The sequence below is a fragment of the Myotis yumanensis genome, unplaced genomic scaffold (genome assembly GCF_028538775.1).
Source record: "Myotis yumanensis isolate MYYU_CA2020_CCGP unplaced genomic scaffold, mMyoYum1.0.hap1 SCAF_8, whole genome shotgun sequence".
Lineage (NCBI taxonomy): Eukaryota > Metazoa > Chordata > Mammalia > Chiroptera > Vespertilionidae > Myotis > Myotis yumanensis.
In genome coordinates, this window is record NW_027223759.1 from 84,635,654 (window position 1) to 84,657,867 (window position 22,214).

At 47.6% G+C, this 22,214-nt stretch overlaps 1 protein-coding gene across 3 annotated transcripts in view; it reads left to right on the top strand.

Moving 5' to 3' along the window:
• The first annotated feature begins 2,695 nt into the window (after positions 1 to 2,695).
• CFAP221 (cilia and flagella associated protein 221) overlaps positions 2,696 to 22,214 on the top strand; it is an 89,564-nt gene continuing 70,045 nt past the window's right edge. For 2 of the 3 annotated variants that reach the window (XR_011472442.1, XM_070423135.1), the window contains exons 1-6: positions 2,696 to 2,760; positions 4,276 to 4,461; positions 7,623 to 7,723; positions 15,516 to 15,602; positions 15,760 to 15,858; positions 17,459 to 17,559. Coding sequence is in view for 2 of the 3 variants with exons in the window: in XM_070423135.1 (XP_070279236.1) it covers positions 4,323 to 4,461; positions 7,623 to 7,723; positions 15,516 to 15,602; positions 15,760 to 15,858; positions 17,459 to 17,559 (527 nt within the window). In the remaining variant the exon portion in view is untranslated. Of the gene's footprint in view, positions 2,761 to 2,788; positions 2,839 to 4,275; positions 4,462 to 7,622; positions 7,724 to 15,515; positions 15,603 to 15,759; positions 15,859 to 17,458; positions 17,560 to 22,214 lie in introns of those variants that run through there. The other variant, XM_070423136.1, reaches the window with a different exon arrangement.

Genomic DNA, 22,214 nt, shown 5'->3' on the forward strand with positions numbered 1-22,214 from the left:
CCAGAGGTCTCCCAGAAGCCTACGCCTATCTGTGACCAGAATTGGGTTACAGACTCAATTCTAAATCAGCCATGGGCAAAAGGGTCAGGAACTCAATGACTGGCCTAGACTAGTCAGGATCTACTGCTGGAATTGGAGCTGTGGGGAGAAACCTAATCAAAGCTGAGGTTCTGTTGGTAAGAAAGTGGAAGTAGGCAACCACGCAATTTGGTTAATTGATTGTACAGAGACCTGCATATTATATCATATCTATGTATAAAATAGGGAATTTGGCAATTTTTCCAAGGAATAAATTAAGTAAAAAGTATTAGGTGCTACTCAATACTCATTTTAAAAAATGTGTGGAAACACATTTGATGATTTGAGCTGGGTGGAAAATTCTGCCACTATTGGAAACATAGTACCTGTCCTGAAATCTACAACCTTGTTGGGGCAACAAAACAGAAAGAACTAAAGTGACCTACTCTAGAAGCAAATGCATTTTTTACACTATGAACAAAGTACTGTGTCAAGGGCTGTGGGACAGTGGTTGGCAAACTCATTAGTCAACAGAACCAAATATCAACAGTACAACGACTGAAATTTCTTTTGAGAGCCAAATTTTTTAAACTTAAACTATATAGGTAGGTACACTGTTATTACTTAATTAGGGTACTCCTAAGCTGGCCTTTGCTAAAAACGTCCTCAATCTGATTGAGGTACGTTTGCTGAGGTTGACCCCTTCCAACTCTCCCATCCACACTGGTCTTGTAGCCAGTCTCACTCAACTCCTGCATGAGTCGAGCGCGCCTCCCCCGCACTGTGTATCCCGCGGCCCACCTGCACTGCGTCTCCTGTCGCCCAACCGACAGACACCCCCCACTTCTTCTAACGCCACTTCTTCAAAATAGACTCGCCCAGGCCGAAAACCAACTTCTGCGCATGGGCCACGAAGTTTCAATCGCACTGTACGTTCGCGCCCACATGTGGTATTTTGTAGAAGAGCCACACTCAAGAGGCCAAAGAGCCGCATGTGGCTCGCGAGCCGCGGTTTGCCGACCACTGCTGTGGGAGATCCAAAGATAAATAGATTCTGCAATTTAAGACACATACACAAGTAATGACGGGTACAACATGTAAAAAGATGTATTAAAAAAGATGGTGGAGCAAAGTGTATGAAGACGCAGAGAGGGAAACAGCCCTGGTGACCTGTAAGGCTATGGGAAGGGTCGGGGATACACCATCTCTAGCGGTAGCCTTGAAAGATGGGCAGATTTTTAGCCGGTGATGACTGTAGCCAGGAGGGAGGGATTGGAGAATGGGAAGATGGAAGAAACCAAGAAACCACAAGAGCATAGCAAGTGATGTGGGTGTGAGGAGGCAGGTAACCTCATTGAAGTCCTACTATCATCTCTTATCAACACGAAGCCATAAATGGCATCAAACAAGTGTCAAGTGATAGATGGAGGGAGAGGACAAGGGAAGCCCTGGGCAGAGAGGCCTGAGCGGCTGTGTAAGGAACACTGTCCTCGGTGAGCAGGGTGGCCTAGACAGGGCAGGAAGTTAGGGGAGCAGACCCAGTTTCACGGCATAACCCCTAAATATCAGTAGCAAGGACAGAAACAACTTCTTTAGAGAATAAATTGCAATAACTACAAAATGATATGGAGGCAGAATCCATTGATTAAAGGAGACCTGAAACATATCAATCTATCACAATGTGTGGATTTTATTTGAATTCTGATTCAAACAGGCAAACTCTAAAAATATTTTATGACATTTATGAGACAATTGAGTACAGAATATTTGATGTTAAAAGTTATTGTAATTTTTTAGGTACTGATATTGTGTTTATAATTCTCACAATTTGTTTGTTTTTTTTAATTCTCACCTGATGACATGTTTTCCATTGGTTTTTTAAGAAAGAGTGGAGGGGAGGAACAAGGAAGGGGGGGAGAGAGAGAGAGAGAGAGAGAGAGAGAGAGAGAGAGATGAGAGACTTGTGAGAGAGACGCCCCAGGATCCAGACTGCAACCAAGGTATTTGCCCTTGACTGGGAATTGAACTTGAGACCCTTCAGGTCCACGGGCCCACGCTCTAACCACTGAGCGACCAGAGTCAAACCGGCCAGGGCATCTTGTGGGTATGTTCTTTAAAAGAGTCCTTATCTTTTGGAGTTATATTCTGAACTATTTATGGGGGAAATGATGTCTGGGGTTTTCTTGAAATAATGCAGGGAGTAGGGGAAAATGTACAAACGAAGTAAGATTGGCCATGATTTGATCATTGTTGCAGGCGAGTGCTGAAGGTTCATCATACTATTCTTCCTACCTTTGCATATATTTGAAACTAGTCATAATAGAAAACGCAAAAAGAACGATATTAAAGTAGGGCGTCCTTGAACGAACGTGTTGGGGAAGCTGCACCTACAGCGCCTGGGAGGCCACGCCCCTTTCAGCCCGCCCCTCTCCCGCGATCTGCTCTTCCAGGTGCCCAGGTTATAGCCTCTCCCGACCTCTCCTTCCCCCCTCCCACCCCCCGGGAACGCATTGGTCTTGCACCGCCCAAGTGGCTCTCTGTTCCCCCAGGCCCCACAGCCTGCTCAGGGTCCCTAGAAGACACCCAGGGCCTCCGGACCTCATGCACATATGCACGGTTCCCCCCACGTTTCTGGGGAATTTGGTCGCGCCCTGTCCTAACCCCCGGGAGCGCGTCCCGTTGTCATGGCGACACTGTGCAAGCGCTGGCGCTCGCGAAATCCTGCCGGGGACCACCTCCAGTGTGAGCCGCCCTGGGACTTGGGCGGGGGGCCTCCGAGCTGCTGGGGCAGCCTGAACCCCTGGCGGTGTCCAGCCGCAAGTCAGCCTGGCTGGGTCGCAGGAGAGGCCGGGCCTAAAGGATTAGTGGGGACGTGGTGGGCCGTGGGTCGAGGGTCCATCCCAACCCCTAGCAGGGGATGGAGTAAAACGAGCGGAGGGAGCGGCGTTTGGCAGGGAGGAGAGGGCCTGCCCGGAGGATGGGGGAGGGGACCCAGGGCGGGGAGTGGGTGGGGGGCTGTGCAAAAGGAAACAGGGTCATCCTGGCGGTGAGTGAAGCGGAGGACGGTTTGCTCAGGCATCTGGGTGCATGTGTGATGCGAGGGGATTAATGGGAACTGTGGTGGAGAAGGGTCGGGAGGAGGAGTATGGGAGGTGTCAGGGCTGAAGCAGGTGAGGTGGCGCCTGGGCCGAGGGCGGGGATGCCGCGATGCCAGGGAGCGGGATGGCCAGTGAGGGGAAAGGAGCAACTTCTTTCAGAAAGTGGTTGTTAAGCACCTCCGGGTAGTCAGCCTCCTTTTGCTCAATGCCGGGGACTTTGGGGGGATCTAGTTATGAACCTTCTCAAAAACACAACCACCACCCAAACACACAGGACATAGAGATCCATGCGCGATTTTACATTCAATTTCAGGGCCTTCACAGAGCTGTCCCCGTCTGTACAAGGCCCCGGGTTAGACACTTAGCTGGGAAAATACAGAGATGTGTGGGGTTTGTAAGGTGCCATTGCAGGGCAACACATTGTGTTTTGTGTAGCTTCCACTTCGAACCGGACATTCTGAATGAAGCCAGGGCAATAAATTGTTAGTGCCAAATGAGGAGGAGAGGCAGTCGTTGCTAACGGATGTTAGAGTGTTGGGGTCCGTGTGGACTTTACGAAGAAGGTGGGACTTGAAATGACTGTGCTAGGGAAGGCCAGACTGGCAAAGGGTGTGACATGCCCGGGACCCTTCCTGGCTTCTCAGACAGCTCCTAGGAGGGGCCAGTGGCGTCTCCCCCTCCTCATTGCCACAGAGAGCAGCCCAGGAAGGCGGCTCAGAAATGCCCGTGTCCTCACAGTGTCTCCAAGATTAAAGGGTTTCATGGTCGCATCTGAGAATCTGGTTGGGAGAAACCTCAGAAAGAACAGGCCTGTTTAACTGTTTACTTCAGCATTTTCCAAACTTACTCAACTGTGAGGGCCCTTAACTTTGCTGTCACTCGCCTCTACTAACAGCGCAAGAAGCATGTCAGGACTACGTTTTGGAAAAAGCTCTTGAGAGTTAGGACACAAAAGGGTGTTGAGCACTGGCACGATACTGGGTGCACGTGTGATGCAAGGAGATTAATGGGACAGCCGTGTGTGGGAATGGGGTGGCCGCAGAGACCAGAGGCCGGGAGGGCCAGCACACAGTGACGCCAGGGGTACACTTGCCAAGGGCTGAGGACAAATGTGTGTGGTTTCTCACGGATGACTGTCCTGTTACTGTGTTCTTCCCAGGACATGACCTTCGGCTCTAGGAAGAACACTCCATTTTTCATGATAAAATGGCAGCAGTGGAAACCCCCGGCAGAGAACTGAAGACTGTGGAGGAACCATGTAATGACGTGTCGCCCCTCCTTTTGAAGAGCCTCGTGGAGGAGCCCAAGAAGAGAAGAGAAGTGCCCAACCACCTGCTAGAATCAAGTAAGCGGCTACAAGCAGATCTGCTTTACAGCTCACACCTCCCAGAGGCTCCGAGGCCCAGGAGGCGCAGTGGGTGCTTGGTGCTGATTTGTCGTGGTTCTCAACCTTCCTAATGCCGTGACCCTTTAATACAGTTCCTCACATTGTGGTGACCCCCCAACCATAAAATTATTTTCATTGCTACTTCATAACTGTAATGTTGCTAATGTTATGAATCGTAATGTAAATATCTGATGTGTAGGATGGTCTTAGGTGACCCCTGTGAAAGGGTTGTTCGACCCCCAAAGGGGTCTCGACCCACAGGTTGAGAACCGCTGACTCTAGATCATTTTCTGGGTGCAGAAGAGTTTTTATTAGGAACAGTGGCCCTATTTAGGTCCACTTCCCTGATAGATTTTTTGAGGTGTGAATTAGTCACCAAGTTCTATTGCTTCTACTTCCTCAAATAGCTTTCCTCTGTGTCCCCTCGGCCTGGTCCGCGGTCCTCAGCAGGTCCCCGGGCTATGGCAGTGCTTCCCACGCTGCCACCCTCTCCCCCAGACCACCCTGCACACCCCAGCCAGTTTCCTTTGTGGAACCCGGGCTGGCCTCTGCCCCCCTCCTGCTGGAATATTCCGAGAGGCTCCCCTTGCAGACTGGACAGAGTGGCAACTCCTCTGATTGGCATTTGGCCCGCTTTGCTGTTGGTCTGAAGCTGCACCATCCCCGTGCACGCCCCTCCCATCCCCAGCTCCAGCCCCTCCATCATACATTGTCTCCAACACCTGGGCATTTTGTAACGTCTTGCCTTTTCCCCTGCACATCTCTTAGCATGGAAAGCCTGGTAAATCCTATTGCTACTAAGTAAAATGCTAAAGCATTTTGCCTGCATTATTTTCACTTAATCTGCATGACATCAACATTCTATTTCCATGTTCGTGTTGGGGAAGCTGAGACTCAGAGAGGTCAGATGAATTCCCCAAAGTGGAGTCAGTGTCAGCTGTTGCAGCCCCATGTCCAGCTTCCTACCATCACACTAGGTTGTCTCCCCTCGTCTTTCCAGGCCCACTGCGAATGCTGGGAATGTAGTAGTTGGTGTGGCTCTTTTGTCATTGCAGAACTTGACTATTTCTGAAGAGAAAAATGCTCATTTACATGTATTTTGTGGCCCTAAAAACAAAAACAAAACCTTCAGTGTTAAAAAGAAATTACCAAGGAATGTTAAATTCAATACTTACAAATTACCCAACAACCTGCAGAGATGGTCAGTCCCCTGAAACACCATCCTAACCCCATCCCAGCCTTCAGTTTGGCCCAAAGCTGATGACAGCAGCAGCTCGCCTGGTGAGAAGCAGAAACACCAAACGTGCCACACCCACTTGAGGTGAACGCTGGGATCACAGTGGGCGAAGGGATGATCAGGGTGTCTGTGGCTCACAGGACTGGGAGATGGCCAAAGTTGAAAGGTGATCATTTATTTAAAAAAAAAAAAAACTTGTCAGTGCTTTCATATTGAGGCAGTTTAGTGGTTGGAATAACACAGACCTGGGCTTAAATTGTTTTTTTAATCCTCACCAGAGGATATTCTTTTCATTGGTTTTTTTTAGAAAGAGAGAAGGAAGGGAGAGAGGCTGAAGAGAGAGAGGGAGAGACATTGGTGTGAGAGAGACACATTGATTGGTCTGGGGCCGTGGTCGGCAAACTGTGGCTCTCGAGCCACATGCGGCTCTTTGGCCCCTTGAGTGTGGCTCTTCCACAAAATACCACGTGCGGGCGCGCATACAGTGTGATTGAAACTTCGTGGCCCATGAACAGAAATCGGTTTTCAACCTGGGAGAGTCTATTTTGAAGAAGTATTGTTGATATTTGGCTCTGTTGACTAATGAGTTTGCCGACCACTGCGGGGGATTGAACCTGCAACTGAGGTATGTGCCCTTGACCGGAAATCAAACCCAGGACCCTTCGGTGCGCAGGCCAACGCTCTGTCCATTGCGCCAAACTGGTCAGGGCTAGGCTTAATTTTTAACTGTCAGCTGTGGGCGAGTTGCTTAATCTTGTTGAGTCTCACTCAGCTCTCTTAGCTACAAAATGGAGATAATGCCTGCCTCGGAGGGGTGGAGTGAGGTTGCAAACGCACGCCTGGCTTAAGGCACGGGAGGCACGGGAGCTATGGTGGAGTGGGTTCTCGGTGACCTCCACACACCTCACTGGTGCCTGCATGAGGAGCCAGGGAGTTTTGTAGACCCAGGCACTTTTGTGAGCACAGCAGTTTTAACCTTCCTTTCAAAACTGGGGGGGGGGGGGGGCGGGGCAGAGAGGGAGGTATTTATATTACAGTGACAGTTTGAGACTTTACTGTCCAGAGCGATGATTATTCAGAGCCTTAAGATTACATCAAATAACAGATATTGCGTAACATCCATTTAAAAAAGATTTCTCTGTGTCACATTGTAGTTCTATTCAGAGGAAAACAATAACAGTTAAATACGCAGTAACACAATTAAACGGTGCTTAGATTCTTTAAACTGAGCGTTCATTGCACAATAAGCACCCAGAGCAAAGACGGGCGTGTGCAAGTTGTGAGCTTGTGTTTTACTGCAGAGACTTGTACAAAACGTGAAGAGCAAATTTATTTATTTATTTATTTATTTATTTATTTATTTTTATTCCTTACCCAGGGATATTTTCCCATTGATTTTTAGAGAGAGTGGAAGAGAGAGGGAAAGACAGAGAGAAATATCAATGTGAGAGAAACACATTGTTTGGTTGCCTCCTGCATGCACCCTGACCAGGGCCCGGGCCAGGGAGAAGCCTGCAATCGAGGTACCGGCCCTTGACTGGAATCAAACCTGGGACCCTTCAGTCCGCAGGCCAGCGCTCTATCCGCTGAGCCGAACCGGCTTGGGAAAGGGCACATTATTTTAATAGGTAACAAATAATACACATGGATTTGTATTGTGATGATGATCTCTCCCAAGTCATGTGTAAAAGTAGGAGGAGAGGCGCGACAGTTTATTTGAAACAGACCATTCATGTTGTTGACAGCTCTATCCTCCAGCTGAAGCCTTCATGTGCTGGAAATATCCTTAACTAAAAAGAGCCGTGTTCATAGGATCTGCTTTCATTTAATATTTTCTTTTATGTCCTATCTCACGATGTACTTATCTGCATTGTTTTTATAGAGGTTTATACAAAACTTCTGAACAATAAGGTCTTACAAGCAAAGCCTGGCATCCTGCATTTTGGAGGCTATCAAGTAGGAAAACAACAGCAGCAGATTCTGGTAGGTGCTGTGTAAGCGGAATAATTAATCATAACAACGAACGATGTGAATTCTCTGCATTCATAGTACTCATTCACCTAAAGAGCTGCGGAAGTGCAGGTGTAAATCGGGCCAGAAAGGTCGTTCAAGGACAAGAGATGCTGAAGTTGCACGTGTCCTTGGACCCGTTGCGGTCCCGGTGCAGCGGCTCCTCCCAGCACTCTGTACACGTAGGTGTCGTTGCTGAGTGACTCCTAGAGGCAGGGGACTGTGCTTTGAGTCCCTCAAAATTCAATTCAGTCCTTATACCAGCTCTGTGGGTGCTGTGATGTTACTCTATATACATGCGGACCCAAGATTCCAGAGGTTAAATAGTTTGCTCAAACACACTGAGCTACGAAGTGGTGGAGGCAGACTCTTAGGCTGCCTTCCTCCAAGCCAGTGCCCGCCCAATGGTGCTTACACCAGCAGGGAAAGCAGGTCCCTCCCCTAAGAGGCCCCGACCAGGGTCCTGTTTCACTTGCCCAGGTCATATGCCCATGCCTAAATCAGTCATTCTGGCCAGACCTGGACGGCAGGGGCCAGCTCCACTGAACAGGCCTCGGAAGGGACAGCGGGAGCCTGCAGTGACTGCAGTCCACCACAGAGCCACACCGAGGGCCAGTCCTTGCTGCGTCCTCTGCAGTGACCTGGATGTTCAGACTGGAGTGGGTTATGGGTGACTGCAGCATTCCCAACTCCCATACCGAAGGGGACCCAAACATTCAGATCTGCCCCCAGCACAGTCCCCTGAAGTCACACAGAGCAACACATGAGAATCACTCCACTGGGCCTTGGAACTGAGCCAGACAGGCCTCTGAGCATGTGCTGGAGTGGGTGGAGGTGGGCTCTGCTCATGTGGGCCCTCTGAGAACTGGCTTTGTGTGATGTCACCTCTGGCCCTGTCCCCATCCACCACAAGAGTCTCTTCTTTTAAATGTAGTGAATTCTTAAAAGCCATGTCTTTTAAAAAAAGATTTTTCATTGATTTATAGAGAGAGAGGAAGGGAGAGGGACAGAGAGAGAGAAACATCAATGTGAGAGCAAAACATCGATTGGCTGCCTCCTGCACGCCCCTCAGCCAGGATTGAGCCCACAACATGGGCATGTGCCCTGACTGGGAATCGAACAGGCAACCGTTCGGTGCACAGGACAATACCCAACCAACTGAGCCACATCGGCCAGGGCAAAAGCCATGTCTTCACATGGATCGTTTTAAGATACAATTCTGACTGCTGTGTTAGATGCTTCTAGTGAGGAGAATCTGAGAGACACTGACCAATGGTGAAGCTCCTCAGGGAGTGGGGTAGGTTTCGTCATAGCCCCAGTGAGCAGAGGGGCGGTTTCCATGAGTCCTTATGCATTGAAGTGGGGAGAGAGGGTAGATCCGGAGAGGAACCTGCTAGGTGCCAAGGGTCTCCTCTCAGGAAAAGGATTCAGATTTGAAACTGTGACTAGGAACTTCACCCATCAGCCTAGAGGGGGACATTTCTTAGAACATGACATCAAAGACCACGGTCAAGAATACATTCTGGGGCTTACTTTTCCTGGTTATTAGGTTTGCTGTCTAGATTATAGTAGGATAGATCTAAAATGATTATCATTCATAAATATTCATTGTTTATGATGAATAAACAATTCACCACCCATCCCTAGCCCCCTCTCTCTCCTCATCACCCTACCACTCCACCCCCACCCTAGGCAGCTACAGTCTGCTTTCTGTTGGTATAGATTTGCCTATTCTGAACATTTCGTATAAGTGGAACCATAGGACATGTGGTCTTCTGTGACTAGCTTTTTTCACTTAGCATGTTTTCCAGGCTCATTCAGCTTGTAGTATATATCAGTACTTCATTGCTTTTTATGGCTAAATAATATTCTGCTGTATGGATGTACAGCATTTTTTTAATGCATTCATCCACCACGGATTGATATTTGGGTTTGTACTTTGGGGCTATTATGAAGAATGAATGCTGTTATGAACATCACATACATGTTTGGGGTGGACATATTCTCTTGGCTATCTATCAAGGAATGCAATATTAATTTTCTGTGGCTGCTCTAATAAATTACCACAATTTTAGGGGTTTCAAGGACAGAAAATTGTTCTGGATGCCAGAGTCCAAAATCAAAGAGTCAGGAGGGCCGTGCTCCCTCCAAAACTCTTGAGGAGCATCTTCCTTTGCTTCTTCCAGCTCGTGGTGCTCCAGGTTCTTTGTCTTGTGGCTACATAACACCATCTGCACGTGACTTTCTCTTCTGACTCCCTGTGTCTTCTGTCACTGAAAAGGGCTCCTTTTATTGGACTTAGGACTCATCTGGGTAATCCAGGATGATCTTATCTCCAGGACCCTAACTTAATCATATCTGCAATGACCCTTTTCCCAAGTAAGGTCACTTCCATAGGTTCGGGTATTAGGTGTGCACATATGCTTTGAGGCCACCATTCAGCTCGGTGTTGTTTTATTTGCATTTCCTTAAGGACTAATGATGTCGAACATCTTTTCATTCACTTACTGGTCATGATGTAAAAAAGGCTTGGGCGGAGAAGCCATTTGGGATAGTCCAAAAGCAAAGTGAGAAGTGGGGCAGACACACTCTGGAAAGAGAGAAAGTCATGAAGAGAGGTGCAGGGGAGCAAGCTTGCAGCGTATTTGGAAGCCAGAGACGATCTGGTTTACTCAGGGGCGGGGGGGGGGGGGGGGGGGAGGGTCTGAAGAATAGGTGGTTTCTGTCTTTTGTACAGCACAGTGCCCAGCACACAGGAGGCACTCAGTAAACACTTATGAAGATACTGAACTCACTTTATTGAGTCAACTAATGGTTGTTGGTGCAAACTTAATGCCAACAGGAATCCCCAAGTTGGGGTGTTGTGAAGAAGGAAACTTTATTTAGTGCAAACAGCTCACTTGTGATGCAGCGCATCTGTGGAGCAGCACAGCTTGGAGCAGCACAACTGCAAGGTGGCCCCAGAGTGAGGCAGCTCTGCTCTGCTTTGTGCTAGTGTCTGCACTGGCTCCAGTCTGCTCTGCTCTGCTCTGCTCTGCCCTGGTCCTCGCCGGCCTGCTCTGCACCATTCTGGTCTGCTCTGCTCCATTCTACTCTGGTTCAGTGAGACTTCTTCCATTTCAGCTCCATCCCGGGAAACACAACCTTCTGTCTTCAGAAGAAAGGGAAAGTGCTCTCTCTGAGTCAGGGTGCTGACTTATATAGAGAGGAGTCCCTGCCCCTCTTCCCTGATTGCTCTACACTCACGCAAATGAAGACTCCAAGGCCTCACAGTTTTACTGGCCCAAAAGGCACTGTCCTGATTGCTTAAGATGGAGTCGCTCTGCTTGGTTGGTGAAGATGCTGATGGGGATATTGCTGTGCAGCTCCAATTGGACAGGGAAAGCCTCAGTCCTATTAGTTGAAAGACATCCCCAGGAGCACAGTGCAGGCACACTGGTGGGAGGGAGGCAGTCCAGGGCAGGCTTCTCCCTGGAGTGTGGCTTGTGTTGCTGTTTAGAAATGGCTGCTAGACTCTGTCTTTCAAGGTGAGCCCAGCCCGCCACCAGCAGCCCTCCTGGGTAGGTATCTCCTTCCTCAGGGTCCACAGTTAGAAGTGAGTGACTTGGCAGAGACTCGGTGATCCCAAATAAATCCAGGGGAAAGCCTACATGATCACACTGCTTCTACTGGACATTCAAACAAACAGAACTAGATAAAAGGACAAAACGATTTCATCTTAGTAACATTCTGGGAGCTTTTAGGAGAGCCAGCCTCCTGTTTCCATCAGCAAAGTTAAGCGGAAGCTTAAGGCAATTGCCTTGAGATTCCTGCCAAACAAGGGGGAAGTCCAACGCTGCTTTTATCTTGGTTTTGCTACAGGAAACTATTCAAATTGCCCAAGAATGGAATGATTGAACGTGGGCTTAAAACCACAATAGATTGTTCATTAACATTTGAGCTTGATCCGGGCCTGGTGAAGGAAGTGAACACATTTTACGTGGATTCATACTGAAAGCAATGTTTCGAAATACTTTAAAATTTGAAATAAAGATGTCCAGTTTTCTCTTAAATTCCTTTTTCCTCTGTGTTAAGGCTTTGTCTGGGAAACTATATTTATTAATTAAACAATCCATTTTCCCATGAGACATCCGGTATTGATGTCGCTAGCCCAAAACACAGTTGTTAGCGTCTTACAGCCTTACCTCACGTCACTTCACAGTCCTCCCGGGTCCTGAAACCATAGTGCTAGTCTTCCGTTTCACAGTGCAATGCCGGACACGCCTCCCACCTGGGTTCCGCAGCCTCTCCCCAGGGTGCCAGGGAGAGAGGTGAGGCCCCGGTGTAAGCACATCTTTCTGGAGCATCAGTTTGCTCTCTTGTTCTAGAGAAATACATTACAGGGCAAAATTTTAGAGTAAAATGCGTGACCGACACTTTGAGAACGTAAGTCTGCTTAAATTTTGTCCCCAGATCGCTGGAGTTGCGTATTAACCTTCCCTGACTGAGAAGCTGCGCCACTGAGGACAGCTATTAAAAGACTCCAACTTCGAATCTGAAATGTGGGGTTTGGGAAAATACTATGGCAAGTGCTTGGGTCAGAGCCCCCTTTAACCCAGGCCAATACTTCACTGGGGGTGGGTTTTGCGCTGCCCAGTAGAGGGGAGGGTGGAATCTCCAGAGGGGACACAGGAGGGGCCTGTGAGGAGCAGAGATGGGAGGGGGAGTGGAGAGAGCTGTGGGCAGTGCTTGGGAAATCCCTGGAAATCTGAGTAAAAACTGTTTAACCCATTGTTTGCGTGGGGTTTTTTGTTTGTTTGCTCTGGGGATCCGTTCTGAAACACTGAAGCAGAAGCTGAAGTTCATATGGTGTCCTGTGGAGGCAACATCAAGGTCATGAGGGCCAGGAGAAGGTCAGCCCCCAGTGGACGGGAGATCTTGGAGGGTTTGGGGACAACTGTTGACCCCTCAAATTGGAAGGCAGGGTAGGATCTTAGGCAGTTCTCACACTCAGTTACTCATGTTCTCAAATAAACTTTTATTATTATTTAAAATACACTTTCTATCCATGGCCAGTGTTATGCAGTGGTTGGCGTGCTGGCCTGCACACACAGAAGGGTCCCAGGAGCCAACTGAGATGTGTCTCTCTCCCATCCATGTTTCTCTCCCTCCCTCCCTCCCTCCATCCTCCCCTCCCTCCCTTCCACTCTCTAAATAAAAAAAAAATCAATGGAAAAAAATGAGTGAGGATTAAAACATAATATTAATAAAATACATTGTCTAAACACTTTCTTCAACTTCTCAAGGCTTTTTCCCCTTGAATGAGTATTATTTTCCTCAGTTTTAGTTATAAATAGAAAGGCAGGAGTGCCGTTGCCATTTTAGTCCTGAAAGGATATTATTTTGAACAATTTGAAACAACACTGACCTGCTGATAAAATACAAAAAGAAAGCTAGAAAGTGCAGTCTGGGCGCTGGGCTGTGCTGAGCTAAGAGGCAACTGGATGGAGTGGAGGGAGCCCTAGAGCAGAGCTGGGCACAGGGTCCCAGGCCCGACTCGGCCTCTAGCCCTGGTGCTGCGAGCAGAACCCAACTGCCGTCTGCATGCAATAAGGGGTTGTCCTCAGTGTCTCTTCAGTCCTCCTGGGCTCAGACAACAAACAGCCTCCAGTAGGCGAAGAACATGATTATTACAGCATGCAATGAGTATTTGCACCCAAAAGTTGAGAATTGCAAAACTTATAGAATCTCCAGTGTTCCCAGTATATTTTAGAAGTCAATCTGAGATGTTGATTTTGTTTTCTAAAAATGTAAAGAGCAAGTTGTTCATTTCTTGCTTTAATTTGTTAGATTTTTGTATTGTTTTAAGTTTGTTTAAAAACTCATTGGCAAACATGTCCCCTGGAATTGTCTTAGGAACATTTGGTTTAAAAGTCCTCGTGAGAGGAAGGACTGGCCCCTCCCCATCTCGAGGGTCTCTTGGCTGCCTTCTGAACACCCACCCACCCCCCACTATCCACCCTGTGGAACCGTGGGCCCAGCCTTCAGGCTTAGCGAGTCTTCCTTTCACTTCGGATGTCAAGTAAAGGCTGAACATTTTTTTCCTCTTCTTACACTCTCTGTCTAGATAACCCTAAATATCTACATTTTTGTGTGAATCTGTTATTTCTTATTTTTTATTGATCCAAATGCTTAATTCCAGATCAGTAATCTTTTAATGGTGAATATGGGAAATGGCAGCCCAATCATAGCCCCTACACTATCTGAATGGAGTCTCTGAGAAGTCTGAGCGCAGCCCCTCCCCTCGCAGGGGAGCCCGAGGGCAGCAGTCCTGACTAGGACTGGCCCACTCTCGACAGTTGGCAGCATTTTTTGTGCAGCGAGAAACACAGGGCCTAAGGGGGTCCTGGGGCCTTTGAATATTGTTCCAAAGGACACTGGGCTCAGGGCCCACCAGATTCTCACAGCCCTTTTGCTCGAGAGCAGAAGTGCCTGCATGACATTTCTACGCAGTATCCTGAGCATCCCTGGTGCTAACACCAGAAACCGTGAGAGCCGGGCTGCAGCTCTCCTGGGTCCCTGCTTCCTCACGCGCCTCCTTTGCTGCACTGTCCCTCCTCCTTCCTGACGTAGTTTAAAGTGCGTGACCACAATGCAACCCCTCTGCTCCCAGTCCTTCCTGGGCTCCAGCACGAGGCGGTCACAGTCCTCCCTCCATGACAAGTATGGGGACAGAGGTCTCTGTGAAGACTTCAGACCCTGCCATTGAGTGGCTCCCTCTCGGTCTCCAGGCAGGTGCCACCACCCAGATTCCCGCTCCAGCACACGGTCCTATGGGCCTCTCCTGGAAGGACCGCCTCACAGGTGGAAGGACCTGGGCCCCACCTTCACCAAGACTGCCCTCTGCAGGCCCCTGGGAGGGCAAGAGATGTCTTGGCAACTTTTGTGGGGTTTTTAGGCTTTGAAGGAATTGAGACAAAGAGGAAATATGCCAAAACAGGATCACTAAACGTGTACTCTGAGAATGTTCACAGGTGATAAATGGGAACCTTTAACAAACGCAAACACCAGCTTAAGCTCACCAAGAAATACTGTCTGAAGTCTAATCCGGGGCTTTGAGAAATGTGAGGCCTCGGGCAATGGATCAGCGACAGGCCCAGCCTCTGACCCAGACTTTGGAAACCAAAGGCCTCTCCACTGTCCCTTGGCCCAGGGGCAGCCCAAATCCTCAGGGACGCACTTCATTCCCCAGCCTTGGCCTCCTGTCACCGTCAGAGCATCCCGACCTCCAGTTCCTTTAAGTTTGCCCCAGGGCTGGGTTGGAGGCTCTCCTGGCCACACTCTTTCTCCTGAAACTTTGACCACCTAAGTGTGTCGGCGTCCCCAGGACCAGTGGCATTAATCAGAGAAACTGTGAGCGTTGGTGGGTGGCTGGCTGCTTAGCTCAGTGAATCACAGGGCTAAACGGAGTTCAAGGGGAAGATACACGCTGTAAGCTGCCAGGACTGGGAAGGATACAGGCCCAGGGGGGACTCTGCAGAGAAAGGGTGGTTCCTCTGGCCACGCCCTTAAGCTGGGCAGAAGGCACATGGGCATAGTTTACTATTCATTCAATGGTGTTTGCTGTGCTTATTTTATTATTCTTTAAATGGCATATGAGGGGTTTACGGTCTTTTACAAATTAAAAAATACAGCATTATCTTCTCGAATTGCTTTTGGAATAAGATGAGGGATAACTAAATGAGGAAATGACTATGCAAATAGATTGCTTCTTTTTCTCTCCCAGCAACTGATCAATATTTCCAATGAGGACATCCATGTTCATATTTTACCCCCACAAACCAAGTACTTCCAGATCAAGTATGTGAAAAAGGTAAGCGCCACTGGGTGGCCCCTCTCTCATGCTGTTCCTTGTCGGGCCGTGGCTTTCCATCACCCGTCACCCTGGGACGGTGTGTGGAGGGCTGTCCCCAGGTCCTGCGCCCTGAGTGCGCTGGGGCTTGTCCCAACCAGAGCCCCTTTTCTCCTAGGAGCACCGCCTTGTCCCTGGCTTGTCCCTCGCGGTCACCGTTACGTTTTCTCCAGACGAGTGGCGATACTATTATGATTGCATCCGTATTCACTGTAAGGTAAGTCTTTCGGGGGTGGGGTGATGTCAAAACTAACATCTTCCAGGGAAGCAGAGGGAAGGAATGGCCAGTGTGAAGTTGCCCCGCCCAGCACCCGGCCGCCCTCTCCGGCCAGTCTGATGGCATGAGGGTCCTTGTCCAGCGGGTCCCAGCTGGGAGGGTGAGAGGCTGCTGAGAACTGGGGCAGAGCCACGAGACTCGAAACTCGGTTCGCGGCCCGGTTCCCACCTGCCCTGGCCTACAAGCCTCATTATCACACGGCGCTGGGAGTTGGTGAAGGCTTTTCCAAATAGCGCGGCCACACGCTTTAAGTGCTAGATTAGAACGTGAGCAGGAACCCCGAGCTGTGTTTATGAACTGAGGGGATGGGATCATATCTTGTGTGGGAATGTCCTCAGAGGCAGCCCTGGGCTCTGCGGAGATGTGGGAGGGGGTGGCCTGACCCCAGGTGGCTGGCCGTGCTGCGTGGCTTCTTAGGAGCCTTTCTCCAGGTCACTTAAGTCATCCTTTGGCCTCCAGCCAGAGCCAGCTCTGGTGCCACCCATCCTTCTCTTAAAATGGTCACTTCCATACCCCCTTGCTCTATATTCCAGCCCTACCTCTTGTAAGTCAAGAAGCCTTAAGGATAGCTAAATTTAATTTTTCAAAACTAAAATGGAAGAGTATGCTTTAGTAACAGATGAGTTTCAGGGTTTTTTTTTTTATTGATTTCAGAGAGGAAGGGAGAGGGAAAGAAATAGAAACATCAGTGATGAGAGGGAATCATTGATCAGCTGCCTCCTGCATGCCCCACACTGGGGATGGAGCCTGCAATGCGGGCATGTGCCCTGACCAGGAATGGAGCCATGACCTCCTGGTTCTTAGATAGATGCTTAACCACTGAGCCACGCCAGCCCAGCAACTTTCAATTTTTAAAAAGAAAAAGTATCTAAAACTGAAAATAGAATATTGTTTCCAGAGAAATATCATGCATCAAGAACTCAAATTCCTAGGCAGGCCTGTGTAGGGAGCCCAGCACGTGTCCTGCTCTCAGCAGTAATGCTAAGGATAGCCGGCATTTATGCAGTACTTTTCACTTTTTGAGGCCACCATCTACTTTAATTCTCAAAAACACCTTTAAGGAAAGGCAGAATATCCCCATTTTGCAAAGAAAGAAACAAGGCCTGAAGAGGTTAAAGGTCATGGCTACATCACACTGTATGCAGGACTAGCAGCAGGCGTCTGCACGCTTCCAGTTGTGTTTACTGCTCCGCTCTGGAGCAGCTGATTCTGTGCTGGTTTCCCTTTCTTCCCTACACCTTCCTGAAATAGAAGCAGACAGGCTACTGTCTTCATATCTACAAGAAGGCATCATTGTCTTTGGCTTTTCTGCATAATAGTGAACATTGTTTACCTGAAATATATTTAAAATTATTTACACCTTGGTATAGCAAAGAAAAATCAATATTTTAAATATTGTATTTAAATACTCAGGTTTCTTAAAAATATTTTTTCTAGAAATATTTTTTTAATGACAGAGAACAAAATAAATATCTACAAGTTCATCTTTTAAAATCCTGGTCTTCGGTGTGGTAAACTGGACTTTCTCCATTAATTTTAGGATGACGAGACTTTGCTTATTCCCATCCATGCCTATCCTGTCATGAACACACTGGATTTTCCCTCATTTATAAACCTATCAAATGTTCTACTTGGTGAAAGGTGAGTTACCGAAACGAACTACCAAAATGTCAAAGAATGTGAAAAATTAAGAGAGACATATATAAAGATTTCTGTTTTCCCTAATAGAAGGTTATCTTTCTAGCTGAGTGAGACCAGACTTGTAATTGCAAAAGAAAAATAAACAAAGTCAAAATACTATGAGTGAGAAATGGAATTACTTTGGTCATTTGTCTGTCAGGTGCGAGGTGGGTCTTCAGGCGTGGCTAGGTCTGGGAGTTTAAATCAGGTTACAGGAACCTGACTCTCCCCACATCAGGGTCTGCAGGCTTCATTCTCAGCGGCCCCTCTTCCTGAGGGCACAGCTGCCAGAGGCTCCAGAGACTGTTGGCAACACGGGTGGTTGGTTGGAGGGGCTGGAGGGGTTGGGGTATTTAAGCAAAAATCTCAGGACTAAGTCTTATTGAACCAACTCAGGGCTTGTGCCCATCCATCAACCAATCTTTATTTTGAAATGAAGGGGGAAATAACTGCAGAGATGACAAAGACAATAGACAGTCACTATAGACGCCAAGTTTCAGATTCCTCCTTGTTGGGAAAATAGTTGATGATTCCAGCTGTAATTTATTTGTGTCTTGTTTTTTCAACAAATGCCTATTGAATATCTACTCTCAGGCATAGTGCAATTTGTCCCTAAGGATATAGAGAAGATGGATATTGGGCTGTTAGATATTGAGACATAATGACCATGCCAGTTGTTGAAATATTGAAATACTCCTCTGCTGGTTGGGAAAGCCATACTGTCCTGAGCCCTGTCCCCAGCCCCCCAACCCCGGCTGCCCATTCCTTCTCTCTTGCCATTCCCCGGCTTCCCAGTGATTCAGCAATTAAGTTGTTGATGCCTAGCATTTGGCGTTGGGGAAGCACCTGCGGGACCTGCTCCCGCCTTTTATCCATTCTGATTGAGTGCTGACAGTGAAGTCCTGATTGAGTAGCCAAAGGTTCTGATTATGGAGGTCTTGGAGTCTAGTGGGGATAGCCATGCCATTAGTGAACTGCACTCATTACTGAGTGCTGTAACAGAGGCACACCTGGGGAAAGTCCCCGCTCATTTGGGGATGGCATGGTTATCCTAAGAGGACACCATGGAGTGGGCTGGGAGGGTGGCATTCCAGGCAAGGAAGTAGCCTGTACAAAGGCTTGGTGGCAGCCGAGGGCAGGGGCTACATCTTTAGGAGCCTGAGGGCCACTGAACAATTTCAGTCCACATGGGACCTGGCAAATACTAGATGCCTCTTGATATAGCCCCAGACGGTGAGCAAAGACACTGGGCTTCGGCATGCTCTGCAGGTAAAGGCCAATTCAAGTCTCTGCAGGCAGCACTGAGCAGGGAGGGGTTTCAAGGTTCTGGTGGTAGAGACAGAGCAACTGAACCCTTTGGAGGTGGTGGGAGGACTGGTGTATAGGAGTTTCAGGACCTTTCCTTTTCACTCCCATCTGTTGTCCTTGAGAGAAACCCCCCAAATTAGGTCTGAACAATGGCCTTGGTTCAGCTGGTGCCCCTCTTCTCTCACCTCCCACACCTTCCCGTGAGCTCTGACTCACCATCTCTGTGCGCTCAATTTTTAAACAGCTCTTTAGGAATGGTAAATAAATAATACAAAACAATATATACTAATCTGTACAAATTAAAGAATGATAAAAATAATATAATAAACAATAGTTTTAAGACATAAAACATTACCAGTAACTTTGCAACCACTATTCTGAATTTTGTCATAATCATTTTTTATTTATTTTAATAGTTTTGACACATACATATGTACCCATAAATAACACATTGTCTAGCTTTGCCAGTGTTTTATCTTTATATAAATGGGATCATACTGTATGTACATTCTTTTGTGACTTGCTTTTGTTCATTCTATATTCTGTTTTTGTGGTTCAGCCATGTTAATGCGTATGGCTGTAGTTCACAGTTCTAGTGTCTTGCTGTATAGAGGTGCCAGTTTTTTCTGTCCTACTGCTAATAGACCTAAGGGGTTGTTTTCACTTTTTTTTCTTTGCCCACCACTACTGTTGTGTTTCTTTGTAAATGGCCTGGGACACATGTTCTAGAGTTTCCCCTGGGTATATACATAGAAATGAAATTCATTGTTACTGTCTAATGTCAAATTATTTTCGAAAATGGTTGTACCCATTCATACACACACCTGCAGTGCATGAAAATTTGTTTTCCACATGACTGCCAACAATGGGTATTATCAGACTTTTACATTCTGGCTCCTTGTCCTTTTGTTTTCTGTTTATTTGCCCCAAAATATTCTGCCAAAACTATACCAGGGCTTCCTCCCTCCCACTCATCAGCCCTTCCTGCCTTCACCTGGTCCTTCTCAGGATTCCGTGCTCTGTGCAGGGAGCCCAAGATTCACCCTAACAAAGGTGAATCCCTCCTGGTGGGACCCACTCACTCTATGCATTTTGAGGCCAAACATAGCTATTTCCTTTAAATGGGCGAATATTGCAATTTTTACCAAAATCCAAGTGGCAGGAAAAAACTAACTTCATTCTTTTTTCCTTCCTTCCTCCCTCCTTCTCCCACACCTCTCTCTTTCCTCCCCCCTCTTCCTTTCTTCCTTCTTTTATTTACTTTCTTTTTTTCTTTCATTCTTTCTTTTCTTCCTTCCTTCTTTCTTTCCCTCCACAAATTACTTTTTGTTTGGACCATAAACCAGGCTTATGAGAACAATGGTTTAATAAACTAGTGAAAATGACATGCCTTAAAATGCAGACATCAATCTTGGTTCTTACAACACAAATCTACCAACTTCCCTAGAGACTCTTCTAGAACTATTTTGTATATAATTCCCTTCATTTGTAATCAGAAATGAACTTTTCAGCTAAACTGTTTATTAAACTGAGTTATAATGTATAATGATACAATATTTTTAAAGATCTTTCAAACAATAAGCATGCTACTTTTTTCCTACTAATCCTCTGGCAGCCCACAGTGCCTCCCCAGGACTTTAGGCCCTTTACTTATGGGTTTCAACCAACTTGTGACTACCCAACCATCTTCGGCTGCATTCAATCCAGAATGTCTGGTAGCATGACAGAGTTGAGTACATGAATGAGTTTCACATGAAATGTTTCCTACTAAGCCTAGGCCACCTTGGGGATTGCAGGTACCATTTGGGTGGATTCTTTATTTAACATTATTCACTCAAGAAATCTTTATTGAATGCCTACTATGTCTCAGGCACAGTGTTCGGTACTGAGGGTGCAGAGATGATTAAGACCTGATATCATGATTAAACAGACGATTGTAATTTCTAATTCAGTGTATTCTGAGTGAGGACACCTAACCCAGCTCAGTGTGAGGGGAGTTAGGGGCATGTGAGATGGGGAAGCTCCACAAGGCTTCCTAGAGAACACGTCTGAACTAAAACCAGCCAGCAGAAGAAGGGAGCGGAGTAGGAGAGAACAAGGTGTTTCAGGAAATATTGTAGCTTGGGCAAAAGCAGAGGTGTGGAATGGCACAGACATTTGAGCCTGTCTGGAATATTTGTGTGACTGGACATGGGTTGCAAGAGCTGTGGCAGGGGAAATAGAAAGAGGGCTGAGCAAGATAGGCTCTACAGGGATGTGTAGCTTGTCCCCTGAGGCTGTCAGCGAAAGACTTAAGCAGAGAAATGGCATGATCATGGCTACCCTGTAGAAACCTCATTTGATGCCCCATGCAGAGAAGTGAAGGAGGATGGGTAGGACTGCTGTGGTGAGCCAGGCACAAGACAGCAGAGCACCGGGAGTGCCTGGACACCTCAAAAATAAGCAATGAGGGGGGTTCTGGTCAAGATGATGGCACAAGTGAATGCAGTACTTGAATCCTCCTATGACCACATCAGAATCACAACTAAACTATAGAACAGCCCTCATTCAGAACCGCCTGAAATCTAGATGAACAGAAGTCCTATAACTAAGGATATAAAGAAGCCACATCAAGACTGGTAAGAGGGGCAAAGACAGGCTGGTCCCACTCCCACATATGGTAAATAAAAATTGGGAGGGATATCTTGACTGCAGAGGTCCCCCCTGAGGAGCGAGGGGTACAAGCTCTACACCAGAACCTCTATCCTTGGATTCCAGTGCCAGGAAGAGAAGTCTTCATAACTTCTGGCTATAAAAACCAGGGTGATAGTGGCTGAGTGATACAGAGGGATGCTGGCATCCCAGGCATTTCTCTTAAAGGGCTGGCACATAAACTTACCAGACTCACTTGTTCTGAACTCCAGTGCTGGGGCAGCAGCTCACAAGTCACCAAGGATGTACAGGGAGTAACTGAATTGTCTGGCATCAGGGCAAAAGCTGAGGGGCAACTTTCTCCCAGACAGAAGGGCTGACAGAGGCCATTGTTCCTTTTCTGAGCCTTCCCCTCACCAAGCTGGCCTATGAGTGCCATACCTGGCTTACACTATTCGCCTGCCAGAGTGATTCCCTGAGACTCCACCACACCCAACTTATGGACCCACCAAAACTGTTTCCAGTGGCTTTACCAGAAAAATGGCCTGTATTAGCTCATGCTGGGAACTGTCCTAAAATCTCTCAAACAAGCAGCATCTGGCCTTGGCATGCTATGTACCTCTTGCTAAGTGGTCCCAGGCCTGGCCCTAGCAGCAGTTAGCCTTGGTTCACAGCTT